The following is a 25,771-nucleotide window of genomic DNA, read 5'->3' on the forward strand; positions in this document are numbered from 1 at the left end:
TCAGCTGGGCTGGGGGCTGAGAGCAGGCCAGGCCAGGGTGACATTCAGCTGTGGGTTGTGTTGAGCGAGCGAGGTACGGCTGTAATGGAGGACCAACTCTCTCAGCGAGGGGTACAGGTTGAAGGGCTCCGCCGTGAAACCACAGCCTGAAGACGTCTTGTTGATGACACAGTGTTTGGTGGCTCCGTTCATGCTGCATGAGACACAGCAGGAGGGACGTGGAGGGTTAAATACTGCATATAATATATGTAACATTATATACAGTAAATGTATTTATAGAGCACGTTTCACAAACAATGACAGTCCTAAAGTTTGAAAACATATAAAAACATATCAATATAGTATAGACATGCAAGGCATTTTACAGTAGGCCTATATTTAAAAATATATATCTTTTGCTTGCTTATTCCTTCCACATATGTCCTGTAGCTGGATCTGGTAAACAGAGCATCCTACTTGCAAACATTTCTACGAGACAACTAAGATGAAAGCTTTTAATAAATACATTTCTTCTGATATTAATTTGACCATGATTTTTATTTTTGTCACAATAGAGTTGTCGTTTCTATATTTAACCACAGGAGGGCACCAGTTGATTGTTTTAAATGCCATCATCATAGAGAAAACTATGGAAATAGCTCTATCTGGTAAGAAAATAACATATTTCTAATAACTATATTTGATCCTGACTCAGTTTCATATAATGTCATGATTTTATCGTAGGCTACAGTATTGCATTTACTTTTGCTTAACTAATCAAACCCCAGTGACAAAGTGAAGGATTCTGTCATGTCAATAAATGAAACACTTACACCACGGAGCAGGCAAAGCAGCCTATCTGTGACTGGCTGTCTCTGATCAAGAAGGTTCCGTCTCTGCGTCCCTGAAGCAGCCGCTCAGCCTCACCACGCCTCATGCTGCCCACGTACCACGTACGCTCATCAGCCAGGGAGTACTGTCTGGAGGACGTGGTTTCACTTTAGTTCAGTGTTTCTCAAACTTTCAATATCAAGGACTCCACACAACTCTGAGAGCGTACGAATGGAACCAAATGGACTCGTAAGGGTCTATTTGAACCCCTTTCAAGGGACCCTGGTTTAGTTAAGACTTGTGGTTCTTCACAAGGCATCAGTACCTGCAGTAGTACCGCCTGGGTCCCATCCCAATTTGAAACGTTTTGTATGCTACTGCATTTAAATTAGTATGTTGATATCGGTGTAGGAGTGGTGTAGCAGATAATTGTACATATGTGATGAGGATTAGTTTATCACCGTAGAAACATGTGGAACTCTTTTACTGATGATATGCCACTGCTTACTGCAAAAGAGTAGCTAAAGACACAAGTTGAATTTCATAAAGCTGATCTTAGCAGTTTGACTTACTGTTCATCATCACTCCTCATCTCCGGACAGTCCGTTTTCTGGGTCTGCTGTGTGCCTTGTCTGATAAGCCACCTTAAACATTAACAAAACCAAGTCATTTAACAGGAACGGAACACCTAAATCAAAACCCTCAAATGCCCAGTTAAACATCATCTTTTTTTCTTTTTTTATTCCAAGAACAATTTACTCATCCACAGAAAGTGATGTAAAGCTACCAAATAAATGTTGTGTTCAAATAACCTGCTCTAACAACTAATCCATGCACAACTGATCTGCATACTGTGACATTCATGTAAACAAGACATAAGAGTTATTATTATAACAATCCACCCCAACAAGTGGCCCTCAGTTACACACACCCTCAGAATGTAAATAAGCTCTCAAGCTTGGTTGTAATTGTATCCTTTTGACAGATATGTACAAATGTATTTTATGCATATGGTCAAAGATGTCAATCAATCAATCAATCAATCAATCAATCAATCAATCAATCAATCAATCAATCACATCCACTATTTCAAATCACTGATACACACAGGCCAAGAGAACCTATGGCTTTGCAAGTGTGTATCTACAGTGTATGTCCCAGTATACAGGGGCATAGGTTTTAAGTGTATGTGGTAAGCTTCATGTTTCATACTGTATCTCCTACATATCACTCACTCTTTTTGTTGTTTGCCAGACCCAGAGGGTTGGCCAACATGAGGCTTTGTCCCTATTTCGTCCATATATGGGGATAAATGTCTGTCCATCTTTTGTGATATGATATGATGATAAAATTATTTATGCTTTTCAGTTATAAAGTGGTTTGTAGGTGTGTTACATACTAGGACTTCATTCTGGGTCTGGCAGAACCAGGTCTCCTGGTCTTGTTAGACTAGAACAACTAAGTGAACCATGCCGTGCTGTGTAACATATTGTGCAGGTGGATTTATTTCCATGCAGCTCAGCTTGGGCCCTACTCAGGAGGTAGTACTAACCCTGAGTTCTAGCGCGAGCCGACAAAGCTGGGGGTGGCGGGTGCGTGAGTACGGGGGGCGCATGTGCGAGGCGGGTGCACAATTAAAAAAAAAAGAATTACCGATAGGTGCTGAAGTCTCTGTCTAACACGCTGAGGAAGGCTTGACACCGAGACGCAATAGAATTAAAAGTACCAGAAGGTTAGTTTTTGTTGTTGTTGTTGTTGCCAGACCCAGAGGGTCGGCCAACATGAGGCTTTGTCCCTATTTCGTCCATACTGTATATGGGGATAAATGTCTGTCCATCTTTTGTCCCTCTTTCATCCATACATGGGCATAGACACAGGCTGACACGTCATGTGAAGTCCGGCTTAGCCGTGACGTAGTGTTCTGATCTTATAAAGTACTTATTCTGGGTCTGACAGAACCAGGTCTCCTGGTCTTGTTTTAATTGGCAGTGTTGACGAGGGGGCGAGATGGTCCGGTTGAGGGGGCTGCCAGTTCCCACCTGATATTGTGTGGGAGTCCTGACTGTTCCAGATCGTACTGAATAACTGCTAGTTTGCACAGCGTCTTCAGACTAGGACTCAAGTCTAAGATGTACAGGTCATCCAGTAGAACGGGCGTGTATCCGCCGCTGTCTCTGTATCCTCCAAAGATGATGATACGATTTCCCACCATGCAACAGCACATCCTATACTTAGAACAGCACAGCGGCTGTTTCCCCTTGGGCTCAACCTTCTTCCAGGAGAAGGTCTCTGGGTTGAATTTCCACAGATCAATGAAGAGCTCATTAGAGTACCGACCGCCAAGTATGTACAGCTCTCCATTGTAGGCAAATGTTGAATGACCCCAATGTACTTTTGGAAGAAGCTGTGCAGAAGGTGTGTTCAGCCAGCAGTTGGTCTCTGTGTCAAACACTCTGATGGTGTTGTAGTGTACTTTCTGAAACAGGTGGTGGAGTTCCTCTGGTGTTAATTAAAGACCAGACCATTGTGGCGTGTCCAACTTGTAGATGTCATTAGTGTTTACAAGCAGCTGGAGAGTTCCGCCATGGACATACATGACCTTCCCCAAGACACAGGCTGAGTGGTTGTACTTTGAATCTGGAACAGCCCCAGAAATCTCTGGTATGAACCATTTGTGTGTGTCGACATCAAATGCATAAAGAACATCACAGTACTTCCTTGAAACGTCTTCCCGCCATGTAGTAACACCCCCCCAGATGTAGACCACATGGTCTATCAGCACAGCTGTGTGGCTGTAGCGCTTGTGACATTTTCTTCTTCTAACGGTTGTAACTGGGGCAACTTCCTCCAGCGTAAAGACACTGTGTTGAAGACGTTCACATCAATGTGATCCATGCTATAGCTTCTGGAATCTGTAAAGGAATAAACCTGATGTCCAACTGCAACTACAGCTTGACCAGCTCTCTCTTTCCTCCATTCTCTCTGGTTACTGTCCACTGAAACATCTCTCTGTCTTCTTGTCTCTCTTCTCTCTGAATTTCTACCTCCTCTATCTCTTCAGTCTTCTTGCACCCTGCAGCATCTTATATAGACGACACAGAGATGTGGAGTGACGTCACACACAAAATAAACATTCTAACGATACGGATTTACACAGGAACCGTTGCAATTAGTGCAGTGATTCTTAACCATTTTTCATTTCAAAGACCCCCAGTTTGATATTCTTTAGACCACAGACCCCCATTTGTTGCCATGTTTATCTCTGGGATCCCCGACTACGGTAGAAAATCCTCATTGTATAATAAACTCTGAGAGCCTACAAATGTAACTAAATGAACCCTTACGGGTGCATTTGGGTCCATGTGTACGCTCTCAGAGTTACAGACCCGTCAGGGTGCATTTGGACCCCCGGTGGTCCCCACTCCCTGGACTCTGGCGGACAAGTGACAGAGGTGGGATTCAATCATTGTATTGCAAGTCAAAAGTCCTAAACCTTTTGTTTTGTGTCCTAAATGTGGGAACCCATGCAAAAACAACCGATCTAAAAGCTCTTGTAGGTCGGAGCCATTTCATTTTAGGACATCCTTTCAGAGGTGGTTCTGTTATAATGGAAACGTGATCATAAAACTAACACAGAACTTCATGGGTTCTGAATAGTTTCAGTTTAGCGAAGCTTCTGGGTTAAACCTTTTGTAGTTGAAAAGAGACAATAAGAATGTAAAGTACTGTACTGTCGTCCAGTCCAGCCAACCTGAGCTAGAGCCTCAGTTCCTGTAGGTTTGCACTCACGCAGTATACTGATCTGTGATGTTCTTCAACTGTACCAAATCAGGTTTCAGGATGTTGAGCATCCGGACGATCTCTGTACTCTCCGACGCCTCCTTCCCAAGCCCCTCCTCCGACCTCCTCTTATCATCGTGGACCTCCTCCAGCCGCCACTCGACCACCTCCTCAGGATTACTCTGGACCCTGGAAAGAGGAGTCCACATCATGACACAGAAGCACTCCCTTCAGAGGTGGAAACATTACTCACATTTTTTACTTAAGTAAAAGTATCAATGCTGCAAAAGTAAAAGTCCGGAATTAAAAATGTGCTTGAGTGAAAGTACAAAAGTATTGGCATCAAAATGTACTTAAAGTACCAAAAGTAAAAGTACTCATTATGCAGAATGTCCCATTTCACGTTTTCAGATGTATACAAATCTTTAGAAAATAGCAGATCTACAAGCTCACAATGCGTCGCATCGTGACGCATTGTGAGCTTGGCTATTTTCAAATGGCCGAAATGTATATAGGGCTGAAGTGGTTAATGTATGTTTTGTGATAATAATCAAAATCTGCAAAGTAACTAGTAACTAAAGCTGTCAGATAATTGTAGTGGAGTAAAATTACAATATTTGCCTCTGAGATGTAGTGGAGTAGAAGTAAAAGTATTGAAAATGGGAAATATGCCAGTAAAGTTAAGTACAGTACTTGAGTACATGTACTTAGTTACTTTACACCACTGACTCCCTTATCCCTAAATATCAGTTTAAGCGCATGCTCCATGTGTGTGTGCGTCCTTCTTGCATGCATGCATGCTTTCTTGCATGCGTGTGTGCATGTTGTGCATGGATGTGAAATGCACTGTACCTGTGTGTTTCCTGTGTTGGGAACATGTGGATGTAGCGCTCTCCGCTCTCACACTGATCTTCAAACATCTGGATGGTCTCAGTGAAGGCCTCGATGGTACAGTCCCCCTGCCGGTCCTGGGGAGCCTGGCCAGCACGTTTCATACACAATCACTACACCTCATATGTTTTCTACACTCTTATGTTCAAAATGACATATCGTCGCTGTCGGGCAGAAACCTCTTATCTCCATATTCTAACATTTTGTGTTTTTTCGTAAATGAACGCCCTACTTGATCATACCACAGCGTCACACGAAAGCATCAAAAGTAGCAGATCCACAAGCTCAAAGCGTGGTGCAAAGCGACGCATTTTGAGCTTGTAGATCTGCTAGTTTTGCCGTTTTTTTATTTGAATCCTGAGAAGTAACAGTTTTGGACATATGAGGTTTCCACCTGAGAGAGATGATTTGTTAGACGTATGAGAGTCCACAATAAGATTATACTATATTAATGTATAGCAGTCTTCATTGAACCGGGGTCATGATTTGGTTGTAACTGTTGCATGTTGTTGTATACCTTTAAGCTGAGTGTGATGTCTTCATAGAACAGCTCATATTCTCTGCTCTCCTCCTGGTACTGATGTCCGACTGCGTCCATGTTGTCTTTCTGCACCCGCTGGTCCTGGGCACCAGGAAACATACAATACAGGACATTCAGACATTAAGAAAAAGAAGGGATTTGAATATAATTGGATTTATATTTACTGTAACAAACAGTTTTTCCTTTGGGTCCAAAATACCCTTAACGCCAAGGTCTTTTCTTTTCTTAGAATAATGAATTGTTATTTTGTATCTGATGAGATGCAAAACCGAATGATCGTGCAACATGTGCCTAGAATAAGTTGTAAGTTTTTACTGTATTTATCCTTTTTCAAAATTCTAAAGACATACAAACACAGACACCCCCCCCCCATCACACCAGAACCTTTCAGAAATAAAGAAAAAATAATAAAGAAAGAAAGAAAAATAAACACTTATTTTAGAAACAAAAGGTTGTGGTGCAGACAGTTTCCATGTCCACCAACCTTCTGGTGTCTGCAGACAGGGTAGAGCAGTGGCGTGTCCAGTTGGGAGTTGTACGAGGCCAGAGACTGGCTGTGATAGAACTGGATCAGCCTCACCACAGAGGAGAAGACCAGAGGTTCAGAGAACCCAAACCTCCCCTGACCATGGAGGATCCGGATCAGCCTGTTCTGACCGTCTTTCCTGCAGGGAAAAAGAACAGTGGTGGAAAAAGTACTCACATTTACAAGTAAAGTATCAATACTGCCAATGCAAAATAATTGGTATCAAAAGTAGTTAAAGTACCAAAAGTAGAAAGTTCTCATTATGTAGAATATCCCATTTCACAAGTTTTCAAATGCATAAAGTACAGTACTTGAGTAAATGTACTTAGTCACTGTACACCACTGAAAAAAAAACATCCAGAACAACAAAAAATGCCTCAAATAAATGAGCTGATGAAGGTACTGTATGCAATTTGTTTTTATATATCACAGAAACGGAAACCAAATTATCAATATTTGAATAAAATATGAATAGTTTGAAAATAAACAAAGTTTTGCTGTCTTGAGGCAAGCTCGGGTCAAAAGAGATATAGACCCTGACATAAACATTAACACGCCAGTAAAACACTGTGATTTGGAATAGAACTCAATAGTGTTTTTCAATCAATTGGACATTTACCTCAGAGTCAGGGTATATTCTTCTTTGATCCTACTGGAAGCGTCTCGGACCAAAAACGTGCCGTCAGGCCTGTCTACCATCAAGTCATTCACCTCCTCTCTGAACACATCAAACAACCGTTCAATAAGATGCATTCTGTGGTCTGTTATTTCTCACTGCTGTTGTCTTATTCAGGCTACAGTGTTTATATTGTTATGGATGCAGTTCTAATCACTGCATTTAGTAGAAGCTGATAAGAGCTACAAAATAATACACAATTCCATATAATACTTACAACTTTCATTTCATACATAAACTGTAGTGTTAATAATAATGTCATTGATGTACCTTGTAATATCACCCCAGTACCAGTCTGCCTCAGCTAACTGGTTTTGGGGACTGGGAGCACTGGAATCCACTGCTGTCATGACCGTGGACTGGTTGGGTTTAGATGGAAGGGCTGTTAAGAGAGGCAACATTGTCATAAAAGAAAAAGAAAACATCTAAAGTAGTTAAGTCCCTGCAATCATGCTGATTGCTGAACAAAAAACATAAACCATGGGCAGACATGGTCTGAGGAGGAGTACAGTACCTTCTTCTTGGAGTGTGGTGGTTCTACTGGCAGAACGGACCACTAGGTTCTGGGGGGATGCAATCAGGGTCCGAGTCAGTGGTTCTGTCTCATCCTGGCCCATCTCATCGCGTCCGACAGCTCTGAACAACAACCCTAGAGTACTGGTCAGTCTTTACTCCCTGCTGAACTCAAATCTTGATTGGTGTGTGTGTGTGTGTGTGTGTGTGTGTGTGTGTGTGTGTGTGTGTGTGTGTGTGTGTGTGTGTGTGTGTGTGTGTGTGTGTGTGTGTGTGTGTGTGTGTGTGTGTGTGTGTGTGTGTGTGTGGTGGGCGGGTATGAGAGCTATCCAGCGGGAGATACGATTGCGTTCCATGTGGGGAAGCGCTGCCCGGACTAGTCCAGTGACAGGTGACAGTGTGTGAGTGCCTGTCATGCCGGGGCCCAGCCCCAGGGCCCGGCCTCTTAACCTCGCCTTGCAAACAACAGCTGTCCGCATGCAGGCCCGGACACAAAGTGTGTCAGCACACAGTGTCTAAGTTTGTTCACAACTCCACTGCCTGGCTAGATTTGTTCAGCAGATGCACAACTCTGTGTGTGTGTGTGTGTGTGTGTGTGTGTGTGTGTGTGTGTGTGTGCGTGCGTGCGTGCGTGCGTGCGTGCGTGCGGTGTGCCAGTGCGAGCCAGAAATATGCAAGAATCTTATGCTTGTGTGCACAGGGGCGTGTGCCCAGTTTAATGAGACAGGAATCCTAGATGTAGTGATGATGAGGCCCCTTCTTGACACCTTCTCCTTCAATTAATACTAGTGACTGACAAAGATATGTCTAGTGTCTACTATGCAGACATATGTGGGTCACTTGGTCTCATGTTTATGATGGTAGGGTCATTGTTTGCCTGGTATCCTAGTTTCAAATATTTAGATGGATGTTGTTTAGACAGATGCTAGGTTCATTGTTAACCTAGTTTCTTTGATGCACTACACTGTTCCCTCTGCACTCTATTTACGTGATTTTTGCCTTATTCATGCTTACTCTGCTCATTTCCATCTCACACTTGTAAGTTGCTCTGGATAAGCTCATCTGCTAAATGCCTGAATTGTACATTGTAAAATGATGCAGTTCAACACTGTAGCGCTCAAACTTGCAAAACCGATTATGAACACCAGTATGTTTGAATCCTCTGCCATATCGCTGTGAAACCTCTGCACCCAGTAACACTTGAATCTCAACATAGTTAAACTCAGGTTATCACGGCAATGTGAACGGCAGTGAGACCATTGATGTAACCCAATCACAGAGCCTATCTTTAGGTCTACAGTAGCATACTTCTCCTGTGGACTGGCCTGGTGTTGCCTGGTGACCATGTCCTCACACACATACTGTACACTCAAGCACAGGCATCAACTTGCAGACACACACACACACACACACACACACACACACACACACACACACACACACACACACACACACACACACACACACACACACACACACACACACACACACACACACACACACACACACACACACACACAGCACACACAGCACACACAGCCTCTCATCCCATGTCTGCTGTTTACTTGATGTAAATGGACCATTTGTATGACACCCGACAGACAGACAGACAGACAGACAGACAGACAGAAATGCAGGTGTCATTGCTGCACTAATCGAATTAGTCAAAGACCAACATAACTACAGTAAATGAATGTGAAACTACATACAGGAGGAATAACACCTCTAGAACCAGGCAGGGCTTAGCTGTACTGTACCTACTGTGTGTGATTTAGGTGCTCACACTGCATTCTGGGGATTTGGGGGTTAGAATCTGCCATCGTTGTCGGGGACATATGTTTATCACATCTTGTTACCGTCTTTGATCCCTGTATATGTGCCTCTGCTTTGAATGGCAGAGACCCACCCCCGAAAGTAAAATGGCTTTTTGGCAATGCCTTGGTTACAGGCCCCTCAATTTGTGATTCAAACTTTGGAAGGCAATTATACCCAATCGGAATGGAATATGGGAAAAATGTGAAAGAGACACGTTTATCACATGACTCCAGACATAATGTGTAGTTATTTGTGTGTGAGGTTTGGAGAGGAAGTTGTGGCGGGATGGGGACGCTACAATACGTATGTAGGAGTAGTAGCGAAAACATGTTTTGAAGAAAATGCTAAATGGCGTAAAATCGAGTTATGCGGAAATAAATGGCACCATGGCCTGTATGGGCAGTTGCTTCATGATCCAAGGAATACCTACACATTTTGATTGTACGACCTACAGTTCAAGAGTTAAGACAAAAGCAGTGATGCTGCTGAACAATGAAGTGTTCTAATATTAGAACATACCGTATCTATGCAGTTTTCTAATATTAGACTTAAAAGAATATAAAATAAATAAAATATAATAATATATAATTTTACTTATTTTCTATCAATTACACACTCCATGAAGCCTTGAATTCATGGAGATCTTTTTGTTTTTGACACATTCCTGAGCACAGACTCACAGACATATTGGTTGGATCGGCGGTGCCACGTAGGTGTGAGGGTAGCGTAGCGGCCAGAACCTGAGTCTAGTAGAACATAATCACGATTCAAATAACCACTTTTAGCAGTATTTAGCACCATTTTTGTTTAGTGTGACATATGATCTATAGCCTGTAGATCATGTGTTTACCTGTAGACTACAGGTAAACAAAATTTGAACATGAAGTTGATGATCAAAGTGACAGCTTCTGTAACCTATTTGTCAGATAACTATTGTATGAGGACAGTGTAAAAGAAAAAGTAAAAAATATATAATTAATTAATCGTAATCGACAAACGTTTTAAATAGTTGTGATATCGATTTGAAGTCATACCGCCGAACCCTACTCTGACCCTTAACCACTTAAATCTTATATGGTTGAACCGGAGTCCCTCAAGGCTCTATACTATTTTTTTCCTGTTTTATGTTATTGTGGGGAAAGCTTGCAGTTGTGAGCTTGTCGATCTGCTACTTAAAGCTTTCCCCACAATAAAGATGCTGGGGTTTAAGTGGTTAACCACTTAAGCCCTATGTTATACTTCAGTCTGGACATAGTATAAGATAAGTGCAACTACATTTATAACCAAATCCGCTATTCCCACAATGACCCTTGGCTATAATTACACAACATCACATTGTTTACCCTTTCTCCCTACGACACTGAACTCAAAGACAGTCGGGATATCTCATGTCAAACTATCTCGGTGCCAATAAGACTGTTAAAAAACATTTAGAAATAAAACCAATACAGTCCACATTCAGATTAATCAAAGTAGACATTTTACTGGGTGCACCAGCAGAGACAGCATGGTACCATGACAGACATGTGTGCTTGTGTCATGCAGCATGCACTGAGTAGAACAGTTCACATCACAACAGAACATGAACATACAAGTGTTTCTGTCTTTAACTTTGAACTGAAGCAGTGGTTCAGAACCTTTTTTTCTTGGAGCCCCCCTCCCTTCTTACATCGGACAAAACCTGAGACCCCCACATGTGCACACACACACACACACACACACACACACACACACGCTAGATGAAAATTAGCTAGTAGCTAAATCTGGTACAAAACATTTTCTCTTTGCTTGATATTAATGTATTTTGTACATGGTACCTGATACAAATAAACATTTTTTTAAATTATTATTATGATGATACTGCCCGTACAGGAGACTCTACCGAAATGATAAGTATGTGCAGTTTTCTGATATGGTATCAAAGAGATTTATATCATAGAAACACAGGATACAAAATGATTTGTACATAGCACGTTTTCTCATTGTAAACAATTCTCAAGTAAACACACTGGCAAGAATACAGCTCAGCAAAGCTTTTCGAAATGAGAGCTTTGATTTTCAACAATTCATCTTCATCAGATTTGACATCTTTCGGACAACGCACAGAAACATTTGAAACACGTTCAAAATAGTGTCTAACCAAAGGGCTCAAGGACAGCTAGCAACACTAATGGGCAGTTAGGAAAAGCTATATCTGTGGCATTCAAGCTGGAAGTGAAATACAGTGAAGTGAAATACATCCCTAGCACTGCACTAACCCTCGGCACTGGAGACAAGTGTACCACGCAGGCAGTAGCGCCCTCCACAGGGCTGAACGGATGTTCGTGGTAAAACCTCAGTTTGTGCCCTGCGAGATAGATGGAGATATGGGAAGACAGTACTGTGTGTGAGCTGTGAGGACCACATGGGCTTTAGAAACGTGTTCTTCCTGGTCCAGGAAGAACAAGGAAGAACTTGTCCCACCCGTTTATAATAAATACCTTATTTTTGTTAAACGTGACCTTTACCCACGCATAACAGTACACAGGACATTCATCAACAATAACCACATTTGTTTCTTGGTTAAAAACAAAGCCTCATCAAAATATACATAAATATATATTTACAAAGACAGAAATTTTGCATTTGTTCAAAATAAGCCCACGGTGTGCAGTAATAAATTTGACTGTTCTCATTCATACGTTATGTGCCATGCAACGTGCTGCGAGCTTGCAGAGGTGGGTAATAACATTTACTTACAGTAATTAACTTTAATAAATTGTACTTTTAATGCAGCATACTTTTCACTTTTAAATGTTGAGTTTTACTCCTTTATAGTTGGGCCAAATGTGAAGGAGTAAAAGTGACATTGATAATTTTATTTGAGAAGCACTATTATATTTTAGACATTTCAATCCCTGCCAATCCAAAGTGCAGTAACTATGTTTTTGGACACACCGACTTATTTGTGTATCCCAAAGGTCAAATTAGCCTTCGTGATTTTGGGGAATAAACAATTACCTCAAGATGTACAGTGTAATATCACTTATATGCCGATATCTCATTTGGCTGACCAGTTGAATTACTTTTAAACCAATTTTTCATTGATTGATTAATTGATTTTTTTCCCCGTAGTTACTGCACTTTGGCTTGGCAGGTATCTAAGTACTTACAGTCCCTATTTTGGGCATGTCATTATACGCTGTGGGCCGGGGAGGCCCACCACTCTCAGACAACATTTCTGAAAGTATAAAACGGGGATTACATGGCTAAGTAACAATATCTTTAGTTGAGTACAGTTTGTTGCTACTGTACCCACCTCTGTGAGCTTGTAGATCAGATATTTCCGGTGTGCGACACTGGCTTTAGTGTACTTTGACCGTCCTCTGCTGTAAACATCACTACACACAGTAAAACAAGTAGAAACAAACAGTTCAGACATGGTGTCTCTGGACTGAACCGACCACAAAAGCTACATTTTCAGTGAAAACTCTCCACAAGTATGAATACACCATGAGCCCATGAACTGTAGGCTCTGAGCTGTGAGTACTGTAGACTGTTACCAGGGAAACAACATCCCACAAAATCGATAGAAAGATGACACATCTGACACGTGCTATGTTTAACCACTTTCAACCTGGCAATTCAACAGTATTTTGGGCATGTCATTATAGGTGAACATTTTCAAAATGTTTCCCCACCAAAAAAAGAAGAAAGAACGACAAAGAACGAAATCCCAACATGTTTCCAATTCTACCAGTGTTAACAAGGCAAATTACATTACAAAAAAATAACGAAAAAGAAAAACAGTTGATTTGTGCTTCTCCTGTACTGTATGTAAACACAACATACTGTAGGCTCAGATATGTCTGCTCTATTACTAAGATCCATGCTTGAATACAACTGATAGACTCACACACATGCTATCAGTGTTTAAAGCAGAGTTATTAGAGTTTAGTTTTACTGTGTGGAATTTGATTTGAGTTATTAATACGTTTTGATGTTATGAATAGACTGTTTTTTGTTTAGTTTTTATTTAGTTTTTCAGGTATTATGAGGAAAGCCTTCATTTATAGAAGCCCAAGATTGACCTCAGACCTATGATGGTAGAAAAATTGAAATAAGTTAATTTTATATGAAACCCTATTTTGGTTCACTTGGTTTTAGTTAGTTTTGCATTGTTCATTTTCAATTTAGAGTTTGTGTTATTGTTTCAGTCAGTTAATTAACTATAATAACCCTTTTTTAAAGATGTCAGGTACATTTAAAAGTACAACGCTACAACGATAACACGCAATCACAAAATACAGGCCTTTGAGGTCAGGATAACTCTACACATCCTACTCAGAACCCTCCGATTTCATCTGAGATATCATGAAGACTGCAGGATCGCCCAGAAATAAAATAAACTACATTTATGAACATTTGCTGTAAAAAGTTGAATTTGCTAACCCACAAAATAAGAGCTTTCAGTAAACACATGCGATATGGCTTTGTGAAATACTGCAAATATATCTTGGCAACTTCAGGTGACTCCGTAACTTTGTCAGGATATTACTTGACTGAAATTCAGCTGAAGTCATGCCAAGGTTGTGTGGTTTCAGATTTACAATTCAGATAAGAAGCTCGTATTCTGAGGTGACTTTGAGTCAAGCTCTTAGCAGATTCCCACTGCTGGAAGGTTATCTACAGTACGTACTGTATGTACTTTTCAGTTTGTGTAAAAAAAATAACTAAACAAACAAACACCCACCCAAGACATCTACTCGACAAGCACTTATAATTTTAAGACTTCTACCTGCAAAAATGCATTTTGGTCCTAAGATATGTCCTACCATTATCAAACTAGTTTGTGTACCATGACAATTTTAGTTAAAAAATAAACATTTATAGAAAAATCCAGTCTGTGAAGACATACAGTAAATCCACATATGATCAATCAATACAAAACGTTTTTGGAGGCTTGGCTAGTCGTCAAAAGACAAACACACTTCATTGTCCTGTAAACATTTCATCAGAGCTTATAAATGTAATAAATAAGAACAGGAAAAGCCTGTAACACTTAGAGTCGAATATTTACAAAACAAAAAAGAAAGTTTCAAGTTAAATCTTTCTCCCCAATCAATGAAGCCAGTAAACAAGCTTTACATTCCTCGTACTGAACCCCATGGTCGCAGATGTACCTTTCAGCAGTTAACGTTTTTAATGTCCTTGAAAGAGCAGACAGACGGCTCCTTTACACTATAAGAACTAAGCAAACCGTACTGTGCTGTTTAACGCAGTGGTTCTCAACCTTTTCAGGCCAAAATAATCATATTTGAACTGGGGACCCCCAAGCTTGACAAGGACTTGGAATTGTAGAAGTTGAGGCATTACATGATTTAGTTCGACTCGGTTCCACAGATAAATATTGTGAAAATAGCAGATCTACAAGCTCACAACGCCTCGCAGTGAGCTTGTAGATCGCCTATTTTCACAAATCACAATCTTTGCCGCCTTCTTATATCATTTGACAATTTGGCCAATGTTGGACCAGGTTTTGTAGTATAGTTTGTTGATGACTTTTGATGCAGTAATGGTCTTTTTCTTTTCTTGAGGGATTAAAAAGGTCTTAAAAGTCCTTAAATTGTCACTTCGTTCCGACCCACAGGTTGAGAACCACTGGTGTAACATATTTCACAGGTTCTGGATGTGTTTCCATACACTACGGCTGGGTTTTTAGATAAAAGGTTCTCAGAACCTAATTTGGGTCCTGCTCAGGAGGTAGTACTTCTAATTTAGTATTTTCGCTTTTGTTTGAGTTTATTTTATTCCATGATGCATCTCCTCCTTTAGGGGTGGTTCTGGCTCTAAGGCCAGTCCACACCAATGCAACTCCTTGCAACTGCCATTGGGGATAATGGTTGCAAGTAATTGCATGTTGCAAGGAGTTGCGTCGCAAATCATTGGTGTGGACTATAGCCTAAATGGGGAAAAAAAGAAAACGTCACAGAACTTCACGGTTCTGGAAGATTTCAGGTTGTGGAAGGTTCTGGGTTAACCCTTCATAGTGGAAAAGAGCCGAGAGACACGATGGTCAATTCATGCTTTGAACGACAAGTGTGGAACTACACGTCGCACCACAATGTTCTGAGCTTTGATTCATTCATACCGTCTGCGACTCGCCCATAGCGTCACCACAAACATGTAAACAAGGAAGTGGATGTAGTCTTGTGCATCTCCGTGGTCATGGAGCTTACTTTGTACTCCCAACCAATCAGAGTGCGTGTCATATTATTTTGCCAGAGATACGTGACATATGTTTGCCGTTTTAAAGTCGCTTTTGCCATGCAACGCCTCTTCACTCGTCGCACGAAGCATAAATTGACCTTAGGGGGCCGTGGCCACCAAGACGTTTTTTTTCCTGGGCGTTTTGGAAACCCCAGCAGCGTGACGAGGCACTGAGCGTTTATTTTGCACTCGCGCGTTCACGTGTGCCGTTTTTATCTGCTTGAGAGAGCTGAAATATTTTCAACTCCGGCGTTTGGAAGGGTTTTTTAGGCGAGCGCCTGGCGTTTTCAACTGGGAAAAAACACCCCGGTGGACACGGCCCCTGAGCCAGTAAAACAAGCTTTACATTCGTCAGACTGAAACGCGCGGCAGCAGACGACTCTTTCAGAAGTGACATTCGTTGTCCTTGAAAGAGCAGACAGAGACACCGTGAGGCGTGAGTCATTCGGAAGCTGTCGACTGTCACTTCTTCAGGTGTCCATTTTGTGGGCTCTCCCTGCCACCGTGCTGACTTGCCGCCGCCCCGTGTTGAATGGGTGTCATAGCGTGTTGCTGTGACGCCGTCCCGCGTTGAACGGGTGTAGTAGCAGGGGCGCCCCCCGGAGGAGAAGGATGTGGTGAAGCTTCACGTTGCTCCGAAGATGAGTCTCCTCCTACCCTGGTGGTGACCGCCGGAGCAGCAGGCGCGTCGTTGCCGTTCTCCTCCTCTTCGTCTGAACACGCCTCCCACTCGTCTTGTTCCTCGCTTTCCGTCGAGCCCTGAACGGCGATGTGCGGCACCAGGGTGAACTGCCGTCTCACTGCCGGCACCTCCAGCTCCACCTAGTGGTCACAACAAACACGAGAGCAGCTGAAGGTGATGTGTGTGTGTGTGTGTGTGTGTGTGTGTGTGTGTGTGTGTGTGTGTGTGTGTGTGTGTGTGTGTGTGTGTGTGTGTGTGTGGAGATTTCCCTACCAACTAATAAATGTCAACACCAGTAATACCGATAACACCAGATGCCTGCAATGGTGGCTCATAGGAAGCGCAAGACCATCTAGTGGTAAACACTAAAAACACAGTTTTGGACTGCGCAAGTCTTTGGCTCCCTGGGGAAATGAAAAAATTGGACGTGTACACCTCTTTGGCACAGAATGAGTTAAGCATCATAATATGACGATGATATGTGTTTCTACCTCGTCACTGGACTGGTGCTGGGTCACCGCCCAGACCGTCCTGTGTTGCTGCTGCTGCTGCTCAGGCTGGGGGTCCTCATCGGGGGGGAGCGGGGGTCCGGTTACGGTGACGGTGGGCCCGGTGCCGTGGGCTTTCTCCTCAGGCTCGTCGAAGCTGACCTCCTGCACCGCCTCCTGCTTCTTGAAGGAGTCTCTCCTCTCTGACAGGTTCAGCTTCCTCATCACCACCAGCTGCTCCCCAGAGGAGGAGCGCTCCAACGTCCCCGAGTCCCCCCGGAGGAGCGCCCCCCGCTGGCCGCACAGGAAGACCCCCGACACCGCACCTCCACCTAGAGCTGTCACCGTCAGGACATTTTCATTAACTATTTATTTATAACACAAATAATTTTGATTCATGATTTCATTGTGTTTTTGGCATTCATGTTTACTGCCAAAAATCACATGAATCAAAATGTCATTTCTGTCTGTCTGACTTTTAGGCTTTGTAAACAAAGATACAGTATGAGAAATAACTGACAATGACTGGTACCAATTTGTTTTAATAAATAATACACTATGGTCAAAACAGGCAATATACTGTACTTTATAATTTTTTCTCTCTTTCCAGAAATAGCAAAAATAATATCTTCTTGGTTAAAAGAGCACAGACAATGATGTGAACATAACAATGCAAATATTACATTGCTGTTAATTTCATCCAGCAGGTTTTTATACAATTTTCATACAAATGAATTGAAACAATTCTAATGCTTATACAAAATAACCGATTAGCTCAAATAACTGACATCAGGGGATTGAGCAATAACTGTGACATATTCCTACCTCCAGCCAGTCGGGCTCCGTCCACATCGCTGTCCCCTAGCAGCTCCGCCTCACCGTACAGTGGCACTTCCAGAGTGTGCCTGCGAGGGGCGCTGTGGTACAGCTTCTCCGCTGACTGGACCCTCTTGAGCAGCGGGGAGCGGGGCGGCTCGGCACTGCGGGGCCGGACCTAAAGGGTCGTAAACATCATGACATGTTAGTTGACAATTAATTATACAAATAATTGTGATTAACGATTTCATTGAATTTTTGGCATAAAATTATATATAAAACACGCTTAATATTTTTGTTGCACAGGGCAGATATGACAAATAGCAAAGAATGACCGGTACCAACAATCTAAATAAATAATGTACTAAGGCCAAACAGGACATATATTTAATCATTTAATACTTAATTGTTTTCTTAAATAGCAGATCTACGGATCTATGCGTCATAAGCTATTTCTGCAAATTTCAGATGAAAGGAAACAATTATACGATCAGTCGATTATGTACTAATTGTGACAAGCCTAACCGACCGTACCATGTGTCTGACAATGGTGGGGGGGGACAGGGTCTTGCCGTGGTAGGCCTGGAGGGCCTTGGCGAGGCCCGGGAGCGGGGAGGGGGAGCGCTGAGGAGACAGAGGCTGGCTGGTGTTGGGGGAGGCGGACGCCAAGGAGGTGCAGGCCAGCGGGGACGGGGGGATGCTGCTGGTGGACTTCCTGCGGCCCATCTACAATTACAATTTGTACAATTTAGGCATTTAGCAGATGCTCTCATCCAGAGCAAATAAACAAGGTAAATAATCACATAAATAAGAGTGCAGCGAGACCAGTGTAGTGCCTTATTCTACTAGGATACCAGGTAAACAATGAACCTAACATATTGTTGCTGTCAGGCAGAAACCTCTTATTTTCACAGATCCACAAGCTCGAAACGCGGCCTGAAGCTTGTAGATCTGCTACTTTTGCTATTTTTGAATCCTGAAAAGTAACAGTTTTGGACATATGAGGTTTCCACCCGACAGAGACGATATGTCTAAACAACATGCTACCTAAATAACATTCTGTACATTTGAAAGTACAAGACACCAGGTAAAGAATGAACCTAGCATCTGTCTAAATAACCTGCTTAACCTTTTCGAGAAAAACAAGTCTAAGAAACAAACAAAAAGCCAACAACATGAGAACAAGTGACCATGATACTATGTCTGCAAGATATAGCCATATTTTGGTCCATCGCTAGCATCGATCGTCACCTTGGTGAAACGGTGCTGGCTGGTGCTGAGCTTGGAGCCCAGGCCGTGCAGCGAGCTGGGCCGGATGTGAGCCGCCGGAGAGCTGGGAGAGCTGGAGCAGGGGGAGGTGCTCTGAGGAGAGCCGGTGTCTGGGGAGGAAGAGGTTAAACCGCTTTAAAACTCAACACAATGAAGAAATGGGGTTTGACCCCAACGTTGAATTCACGCACGCCAGCAGTGTTGGATGCTTGCTAAAGATTTGCAAAATTTAATTTATTTGGTCGTGTCCAAGGTTATGAGTGAAAATCATGAATTAGAAGGTTGCAACATAATGAGATGTTTAACAAATCATTATTGGACATCCAGCATGACAACCAGGGTGTTTCGATGTGGACGTGCTTTTCTGGAGTGTTCCCAAAGCAGCATTCACACTTTAACAAACTTTTAACCAAACTCTAAGGGCAAAAACCCTCAGGTCTGAAAAAACAAAAACCCTGCAATCAAGTGTGGAAATGCCCTTAGATTCAGATACTGACTCGAGAACATATTATACTATAATACTGGACTGGAGCCATTAAAATGTATTATAATATTAATACTATAGTCATTGGGTGTATTTTATTTCCTTCATGTGTTACAGTGAGCTCACCTCCAGGCTGGTGGTCGGGTGCAGGGCTGCGGCAGGGTGTTGACGGCCCAGGAGACAGGCTGTGTGTGGGGGAGCCTGGTAGACTCTCACTGGAAGACACAGAGTTGTGGAGGCCAGAGGAGAAGCTACGACTGCTGTGCATCACTGTGCTCTGCTTGGACAGCTTCTTCAAGATGCTACGCCGCCTAGTGGCAGAGAAACAAACGCACCATATACAGGGTCAATACTATAAACGGACAGTAAACACATAAGATTAAATTGGGCTGATTGATTGACTGTCAATGCTGGGTACCAAAACCTGCAAGCTGATAAGGTGGCGTGAAGAAGCAGAGGACATCCTTCACTAACCTTAACAATTGACATGCCATGACTGACAATAAAGTGTAATTTTATGTAATCACCTGTCCTGAGTGTCTCTCCTCCTGTTCTTCTTGCTGCGTCGGGCCATCTTGCCTTTGTGTTTGGTCTTTCGCGCCGGGCCAACTTTGATGGACGTGTTCTCGAGGGCTGTGGTCTGTAGCGCCACCTTGTTGCCACTCTGCACATTTCAGAAGAATGACACAATGATTAAGTTCTGTTGAAGACACTGGATTTAAGCAGCTTGATTTAACATTCAGGCCTAAAGTCCGTAAACAACAAAGTACATTAATTTACAGCTACAGGAATGCAAAACGATTCAGAGCCAAACATTCTGCACATACGTGCAAAGAATTGTGTTACTTCAAACAAACAAATGTGTAAGTAGTATTTAATACATAGTAGAAGTTTGCGTACCTTAAGCAGCAGTTCAATCATCTCAGGGTGAACCAGGCCTTGGACAGACTCTCCATTCACATGGGTGATGAGGTCACCGGCCCTAAGTCCCGCCTCATGGGCGGGGCTTCCTTCCTCCACACTCTGAGACAGGAAGAACAGAAAGGGTTTTAAATTACTGTTATTTTATTTCATACTTTGTCGTATGACAGTGTCATGCAAAAGTACAGAAAATGGCTCGACCTACAAGCTGACGTGTTAACTTGTGAGCTTGGTCCTTTAGCTAATTTTTGTTTGAGGTTGTTTTGGACAATTTGACCAAAAATAGGGATTCCAGGTTGAAAGAAGTTAAGCCTGTCTGTGGGTTTTATACTTATTTATTCAATGAAAATGATTAACGGTATTGCATTCAAGTGATTACGTAATTGTGTAATTGTCTACTTACCGATACCATGTGGTGCACAGTGTACACATCACTGTCTCCCATGTACACTCTGATGGCCCGCACAGTGAAGCCGCATTTCTTCCCGGATGTGTGGACCACGATGGGAGGCCGCGCGCTGCTGAGGCTGAGGGACAGGTCCCCTCTGCTGGGGGACGAGTCTCTGGACGAGGGGTTGGAGGAGAGGGAGCGAGGGGAGACGGGACTGGGCTGGAGGCTGAAGAGTGTGTCGTCTAGAGAGGAAGACAGACGGACCACATCCTTGACTGAGAACCAAGTCATTTGATCTGTTCATCAACTGGTAAAATACTAAATAAACATGCCCTGGAAATGCACGCGTCCCCTGACCAGACCACTTGACAAGTGGTCAGATGGGTGGGCCGCGAACGCTTTCAAGGCAAGGGCAAGGCAGTTTTATTTGCCGTTTATTTGTATAGCACATTTCAACAACAAGACAATTCAATGTGATTTACACAGAACATCAAGCAAAGGAAACACAATTATACAATGACATTAGGAAGCACACAACAAAAGAAGGAAACAATTACAGATACAGTTACAGTGAAGACAAAGAAAAAAGAAAAGTAACTCAATCAAAGGCAGCAGCAAACAGAAAGGTCTTTAGTTGTGTTTTAAAATAAATAAGAGTGGCTGCAGAGCAGACCTGCAGTTTTCTGGGAGTTTGTTCCAGATAGGCGGTGCATAAAAACTAAATGCCGCTTCTCCAAGTTTATTTTTGGGACAGAAAGCAGACCTTCCCCAGATGACCTGAGAGGTACGGATGGTTCATGATATCATACAAGATCAGAAATGTATTTTGGCCCTAAACCTAAAAGTGATATGTTCCACTTTCTTGGTATTCAAGTGGGCCCTGATCCAGAAAAGGTTGGGAACCACTGATCCAGATGAATGCATTATGCATCTTGCGATGGTGAGGTGACACCTACCTGTGGTGATGATGAGGGACAGGGCGGACACAGAGGCAGACTTGGGGACCTTCCCTCCACAGGGAAGCCTCTGTCTGTCAGGGGTCTCCAGCTGGTTGCCGTAGCGCCGGGGTTCGGCCGGGTCCTTGGGAGAGGAGTGTTTGGCCCCGGTGCTGTTGCTTCGGATCCTGATGCGTTTCAGGCTGGACACCACCACCTCAGCTAGAACACACACACACACAGTACATTCAGGTAATTAGATAAGTGATGGACCTGTTCCGTTTTCTTTTCTCTTTTCTGTTTCTATACAGATTTTACTTCTTTATGTGCTGGTGTAAGCTGGTGCAAGCTTGAATACTTTTGTTTCGTTCTTAATAAACTTTCTATGGCTGATTTTTTTTAAACAAACTCAAGAACTCCAAATAAGCCTATGGGCTTCCTTCCGTTTCTTGCACAGTAAATTGTTTCTTATTTTTGTTGTGCATGTTTATTTTTGTATACACTGTGCTAAAATAACTAGACTACCATGATCTACCATCCTGCACCATCCTCCACCATCATCCTACGCTCCTGTACCTTCGTCGTCGGTGGAGAAAGCGAAGCGGGGCATGGTCTCCAGACTGTGGGTGCTGCTCATCACCAGAGGGCTGCTGCTCCTTTCTGACTGCGAGGAGCTGGAGGAAGCGCGGGGACGGAGGCTACAAACAGGAAACAACACGTTTGTATAGGTTTTTTCAGAGGGTATACCATAATTAGTTAAGTTAACATGTGAACTACTTCGAAACTCTCATGGCCAGCGGTCATTATCACCTCAATAGCCACACATAAGCCTTCACCTCGGACGCTACATTTAAGTGCACATTTTTGCTAACCCCAGCCCCTCCTCCTGCGTTTCAGATAAGCTACCTCAGATGGTTAGCAAACGGTGTACGCTTTTCTTTTCTTTTTCGGGGAGGGCATACTACGTACATAGTGTGTAACGATAGAACACATCACTGGTCTTGCACTAGTCTAGGAAAGCATTGCATTTGAATAATAATCAGCATTTTTTACAGCACAGTTACTAGTTAACTAGAACTAGGTTCATGAACAAAAAGGAAACAATTATTATAAAAGAAGAAAGAAGAAAAGTGACAGTTCTTGGCTCACAAAGTAAAACATTTCCTAACTGGAGGCTTTAATGTTTAATGTGTAAGCAGTTTTTGAATAATTTAGATAGGACAGCAGAGAGACAAGAACTGAGGGCAGGCAGGGGGTAAGGACTAACATAGACAGTACACAGCTCTCTGGCCTGAACTCGGCAGGGATGTTGCGACGTTGACGCACTATCCGTTTCAGTCTATATTTTAGAGACCGCAAACATCGACTAATTTTTCCTCCTCAAATGAAGATACTGGAGTAGAAATCAGATGCCAGTATGTGCCAGTGTGCCCCATGCCAGTTGTACCCGCTGCTGGTGTGTCCAGAGTGCGTGCGCTCCACGCTGCCTTGTCTGTGACCGTCTCCAGGAGCAGGGGAGGGGGTGAGTCTGCCGCTGTCCCAGCGCTCCTCACTGTGCTCCTCGCTGTGGCTGCGGTCTGACGAGAAGCTGAGGTTGGACAGCGTGGCCAGATGCTCCGTGCTGCTGTACACCTGCACACCAACATAGAACAAGTGGTGTTAAAAGGCCCCAATACAATGAGTGGGGACCCCTTTTTTGGGTCGTGAGTTCCTACAATTTTGTTTCCTGCAATTTCTTGTAAATTATTATTACTACAAGCTCACCAGTGAGCATGTAGATCTGCTATTTTCACTATTAAATAGGGATTAAGTAGTTAATTCATAACGTCGTATATTGGTAAGTTCAGGTTGCTGGGTCTTGTGAGCTTGTAGATCGGCTATTTTGAGCTGAAAGGTTTGGGAACCCCTGCTGTAATCTTCTCAGTAAGAAGTAGAATGTATGGACCACTGCGGAGCACCGTGGAGCAACACACACGACAGCTACAGTACAAGAAAACCTAGAATTTATTTTTTAGATATTGAGGTAGCATGTGGAGATGTTTGTTCATGGATGTGGTCTTCCTCACCTTGCTGAAACGATTCGACCAGGAAGAAAACTGTCGTATTTCCAGGGAAGACTCTTCGTCGTTCGTCTCCTCATCCTCATCCGAGGCCAGGTGGTGATAGCGATCGGAACGAGCTGATAATGCAGACAAATGACACATGCAGCCGTTCAACTAATCATAAACCTAACTTATGGCCTCTCTGGAAAAACATGTGTATAACACTTCATAATTTAAGAGGTGCGAGTGATTTATTTTTGTAAAAAACTATACAAAAAAGGTCTCCCCGTCCTCCAGCTCTTATTATATTTTCATACCAATGTCCGATGTTATCCAATGAGGAGAGAATACTCCACAAAGATAATTTGTCAGCTTCAATTTGATAATGTTCCAGTTCAAATCACTTCCAATTTCACTAGTTTATTCAGTATCCTGTATGAGTTCTCTCTCCTGATTAGATGAAATTGTTATCCAAAACAGAAAAATGTATTTCCTGTTTACTGAAGAGCTGGAGAGACGGGGAGACCCCTGTTACTTAACAAACACTCTATAGCGATGATTACTATCAGAGTATAGAGATATTTAACACTTACTTTAAATATATGACAAAATATCCTTTAAAAGGTTTTGTTAAGATATATATAAAAATGAATACCGGTATACATATTTCTATTAATGTTTTATAAGTTTTAAATAATGTACATACTCACATGAGATGACGATTTAAATTGGTTTGTAGGCTTATAATGAGTTATTCTACACAGTGTGGGTCACCCTGCTTATGTTTAGTCGAAGGGTTAAAGGAGCATTTCATCCATTTTCCTTATCTTCCTATATGGTTCCTCATTATAAGATGGCACAATTTCTGCCTACTCACTCCACCCACTTACTCTGGGTTGTGAGCAGTTCAGAAACCTGCGTACTAATGATATAATCAATGGGGATTCCAAGCAAATGGAAACTACAGTCTTTCTCTTCCTAGAAAGTTTGCATGCTGAAATAGAAGCCATTACCAAAAAAAAACGGGGGGAAAGCTTGAAATCATGTCTGAAATGACCAAACCTGCCCACCGATGATGTCAGGCAGGTTTATGAACTGTCCACAGCTCTCCTCTGAGACACAGAGTGAGTAGACAGAAATGGTGTCATCTTATAATGAGCATTAGTCAGGACCAATTACACGAAGAAAGGTTGAAAATGGGTGAAGTGCTCCTTCAACTCACCCACGCTGACCTGTGGCAGAACTGAGTCCAAGAATGGCTGTTTTAGGATGCTAGGAAGGACCTTCAGGGGAAGTGGCTGAGTGCTCCTTTATAATTAAAATGTAACCTACTGTCAAAGTAGCTGGTATCATCCTCTGCCTCCAGCTGGGGGATGAACTCAGCTTTCTGTCTCAGCAGACCGTTCCAGTCCAGACCCACGAAGAACGAGTGCTGCTTCACCTCGGACGCCCCGCCTAAAACATACATGTTTCACAGTCAGTCAAAAACTGGACCAAGATTTACTCAGATGTCAGGACACAGGCAAACAACTCTGACACCCGTTATGAGAATTAAACTTTCTGTTGATACTCATTCCACATACTGTAAATAATTTTATTGAACAATACAGCCTAAATACTATGGCCAGTTATGACATATTACTTGTGTATGTTTTGGTGTTGGATTTTAGTTCTGGGGAAATGTCAGGAACCCTAGCATCCCTATTCTGGGGGGGAACATTCAGCGAAAATAGCCAATCTACAAGCTCATAATAGTGCACCACTAGCTTTAAGTAAGCTGTACCTGTTCCAAATCGTTCTAGAGGGCTCTGTCTCAGGAGTTGGGTGATCATGTCCTGGGCCTCTACTGGCAAGGCGTCATCTCCGTCGGGCCAAATGATGTCATCTATACACGACAGAAACACAGGCAAATTCATAAAAAGCAGCAACAAATGACACAAAT

The 25,771-nt window shown here is 42.7% G+C and overlaps 2 protein-coding genes across 3 annotated transcripts in view; both read right to left on the reverse strand.

Annotated features, from left to right (window-relative positions):
* On the reverse strand, window positions 1–7,841 carry LOC308086945 (phosphatidylinositol 3-kinase regulatory subunit alpha-like; the record flags this gene model as incomplete). The annotated part of the gene is made up of 10 exons (XM_080430588.1): window positions 1–193; window positions 813–959; window positions 1,383–1,454; window positions 4,600–4,779; window positions 5,443–5,567; window positions 5,999–6,103; window positions 6,507–6,687; window positions 7,168–7,266; window positions 7,495–7,606; window positions 7,739–7,841. 10 exons carry the CDS (start codon window positions 7,839–7,841, stop codon window positions 1–3), a joined length of 1,317 nt encoding a protein of 438 aa, XP_080286714.1.
* A 3,168-nt stretch (window positions 7,842–11,009) lies between these two features.
* mast3b (microtubule associated serine/threonine kinase 3b) overlaps window positions 11,010–25,771 on the reverse strand; it is a 54,614-nt gene continuing 39,852 nt past the window's right edge. For both annotated transcript variants that reach the window (XM_080431353.1, XM_080431354.1), the window contains 15 exons: window positions 25,613–25,714; window positions 25,162–25,284; window positions 23,854–23,966; window positions 23,235–23,419; window positions 22,364–22,485; window positions 21,809–22,009; window positions 20,865–21,094; window positions 20,441–20,563; window positions 20,068–20,204; window positions 19,667–19,851; window positions 19,039–19,166; window positions 18,322–18,513; window positions 17,797–17,965; window positions 16,975–17,309; window positions 11,010–16,623 (listed from right to left, as the gene is read on the reverse strand). In XM_080431353.1, the coding sequence (XP_080287479.1) occupies window positions 16,264–16,623; window positions 16,975–17,309; window positions 17,797–17,965; window positions 18,322–18,513; window positions 19,039–19,166; window positions 19,667–19,851; window positions 20,068–20,204; window positions 20,441–20,563; window positions 20,865–21,094; window positions 21,809–22,009; window positions 22,364–22,485; window positions 23,235–23,419; window positions 23,854–23,966; window positions 25,162–25,284; window positions 25,613–25,714 (2,705 nt within the window). In that variant the 3' untranslated portion in view covers window positions 11,010–16,263. The remainder of the gene's footprint in view (window positions 16,624–16,974; window positions 17,310–17,796; window positions 17,966–18,321; window positions 18,514–19,038; window positions 19,167–19,666; window positions 19,852–20,067; window positions 20,205–20,440; window positions 20,564–20,864; window positions 21,095–21,808; window positions 22,010–22,363; window positions 22,486–23,234; window positions 23,420–23,853; window positions 23,967–25,161; window positions 25,285–25,612; window positions 25,715–25,771) is intronic.

The sequence above is a fragment of the Gymnoscopelus braueri genome (assembly GCF_963280865.1).
Source record: "Gymnoscopelus braueri genome assembly, chromosome: 6".
NCBI lineage: Eukaryota > Metazoa > Chordata > Actinopteri > Myctophiformes > Myctophidae > Gymnoscopelus > Gymnoscopelus braueri.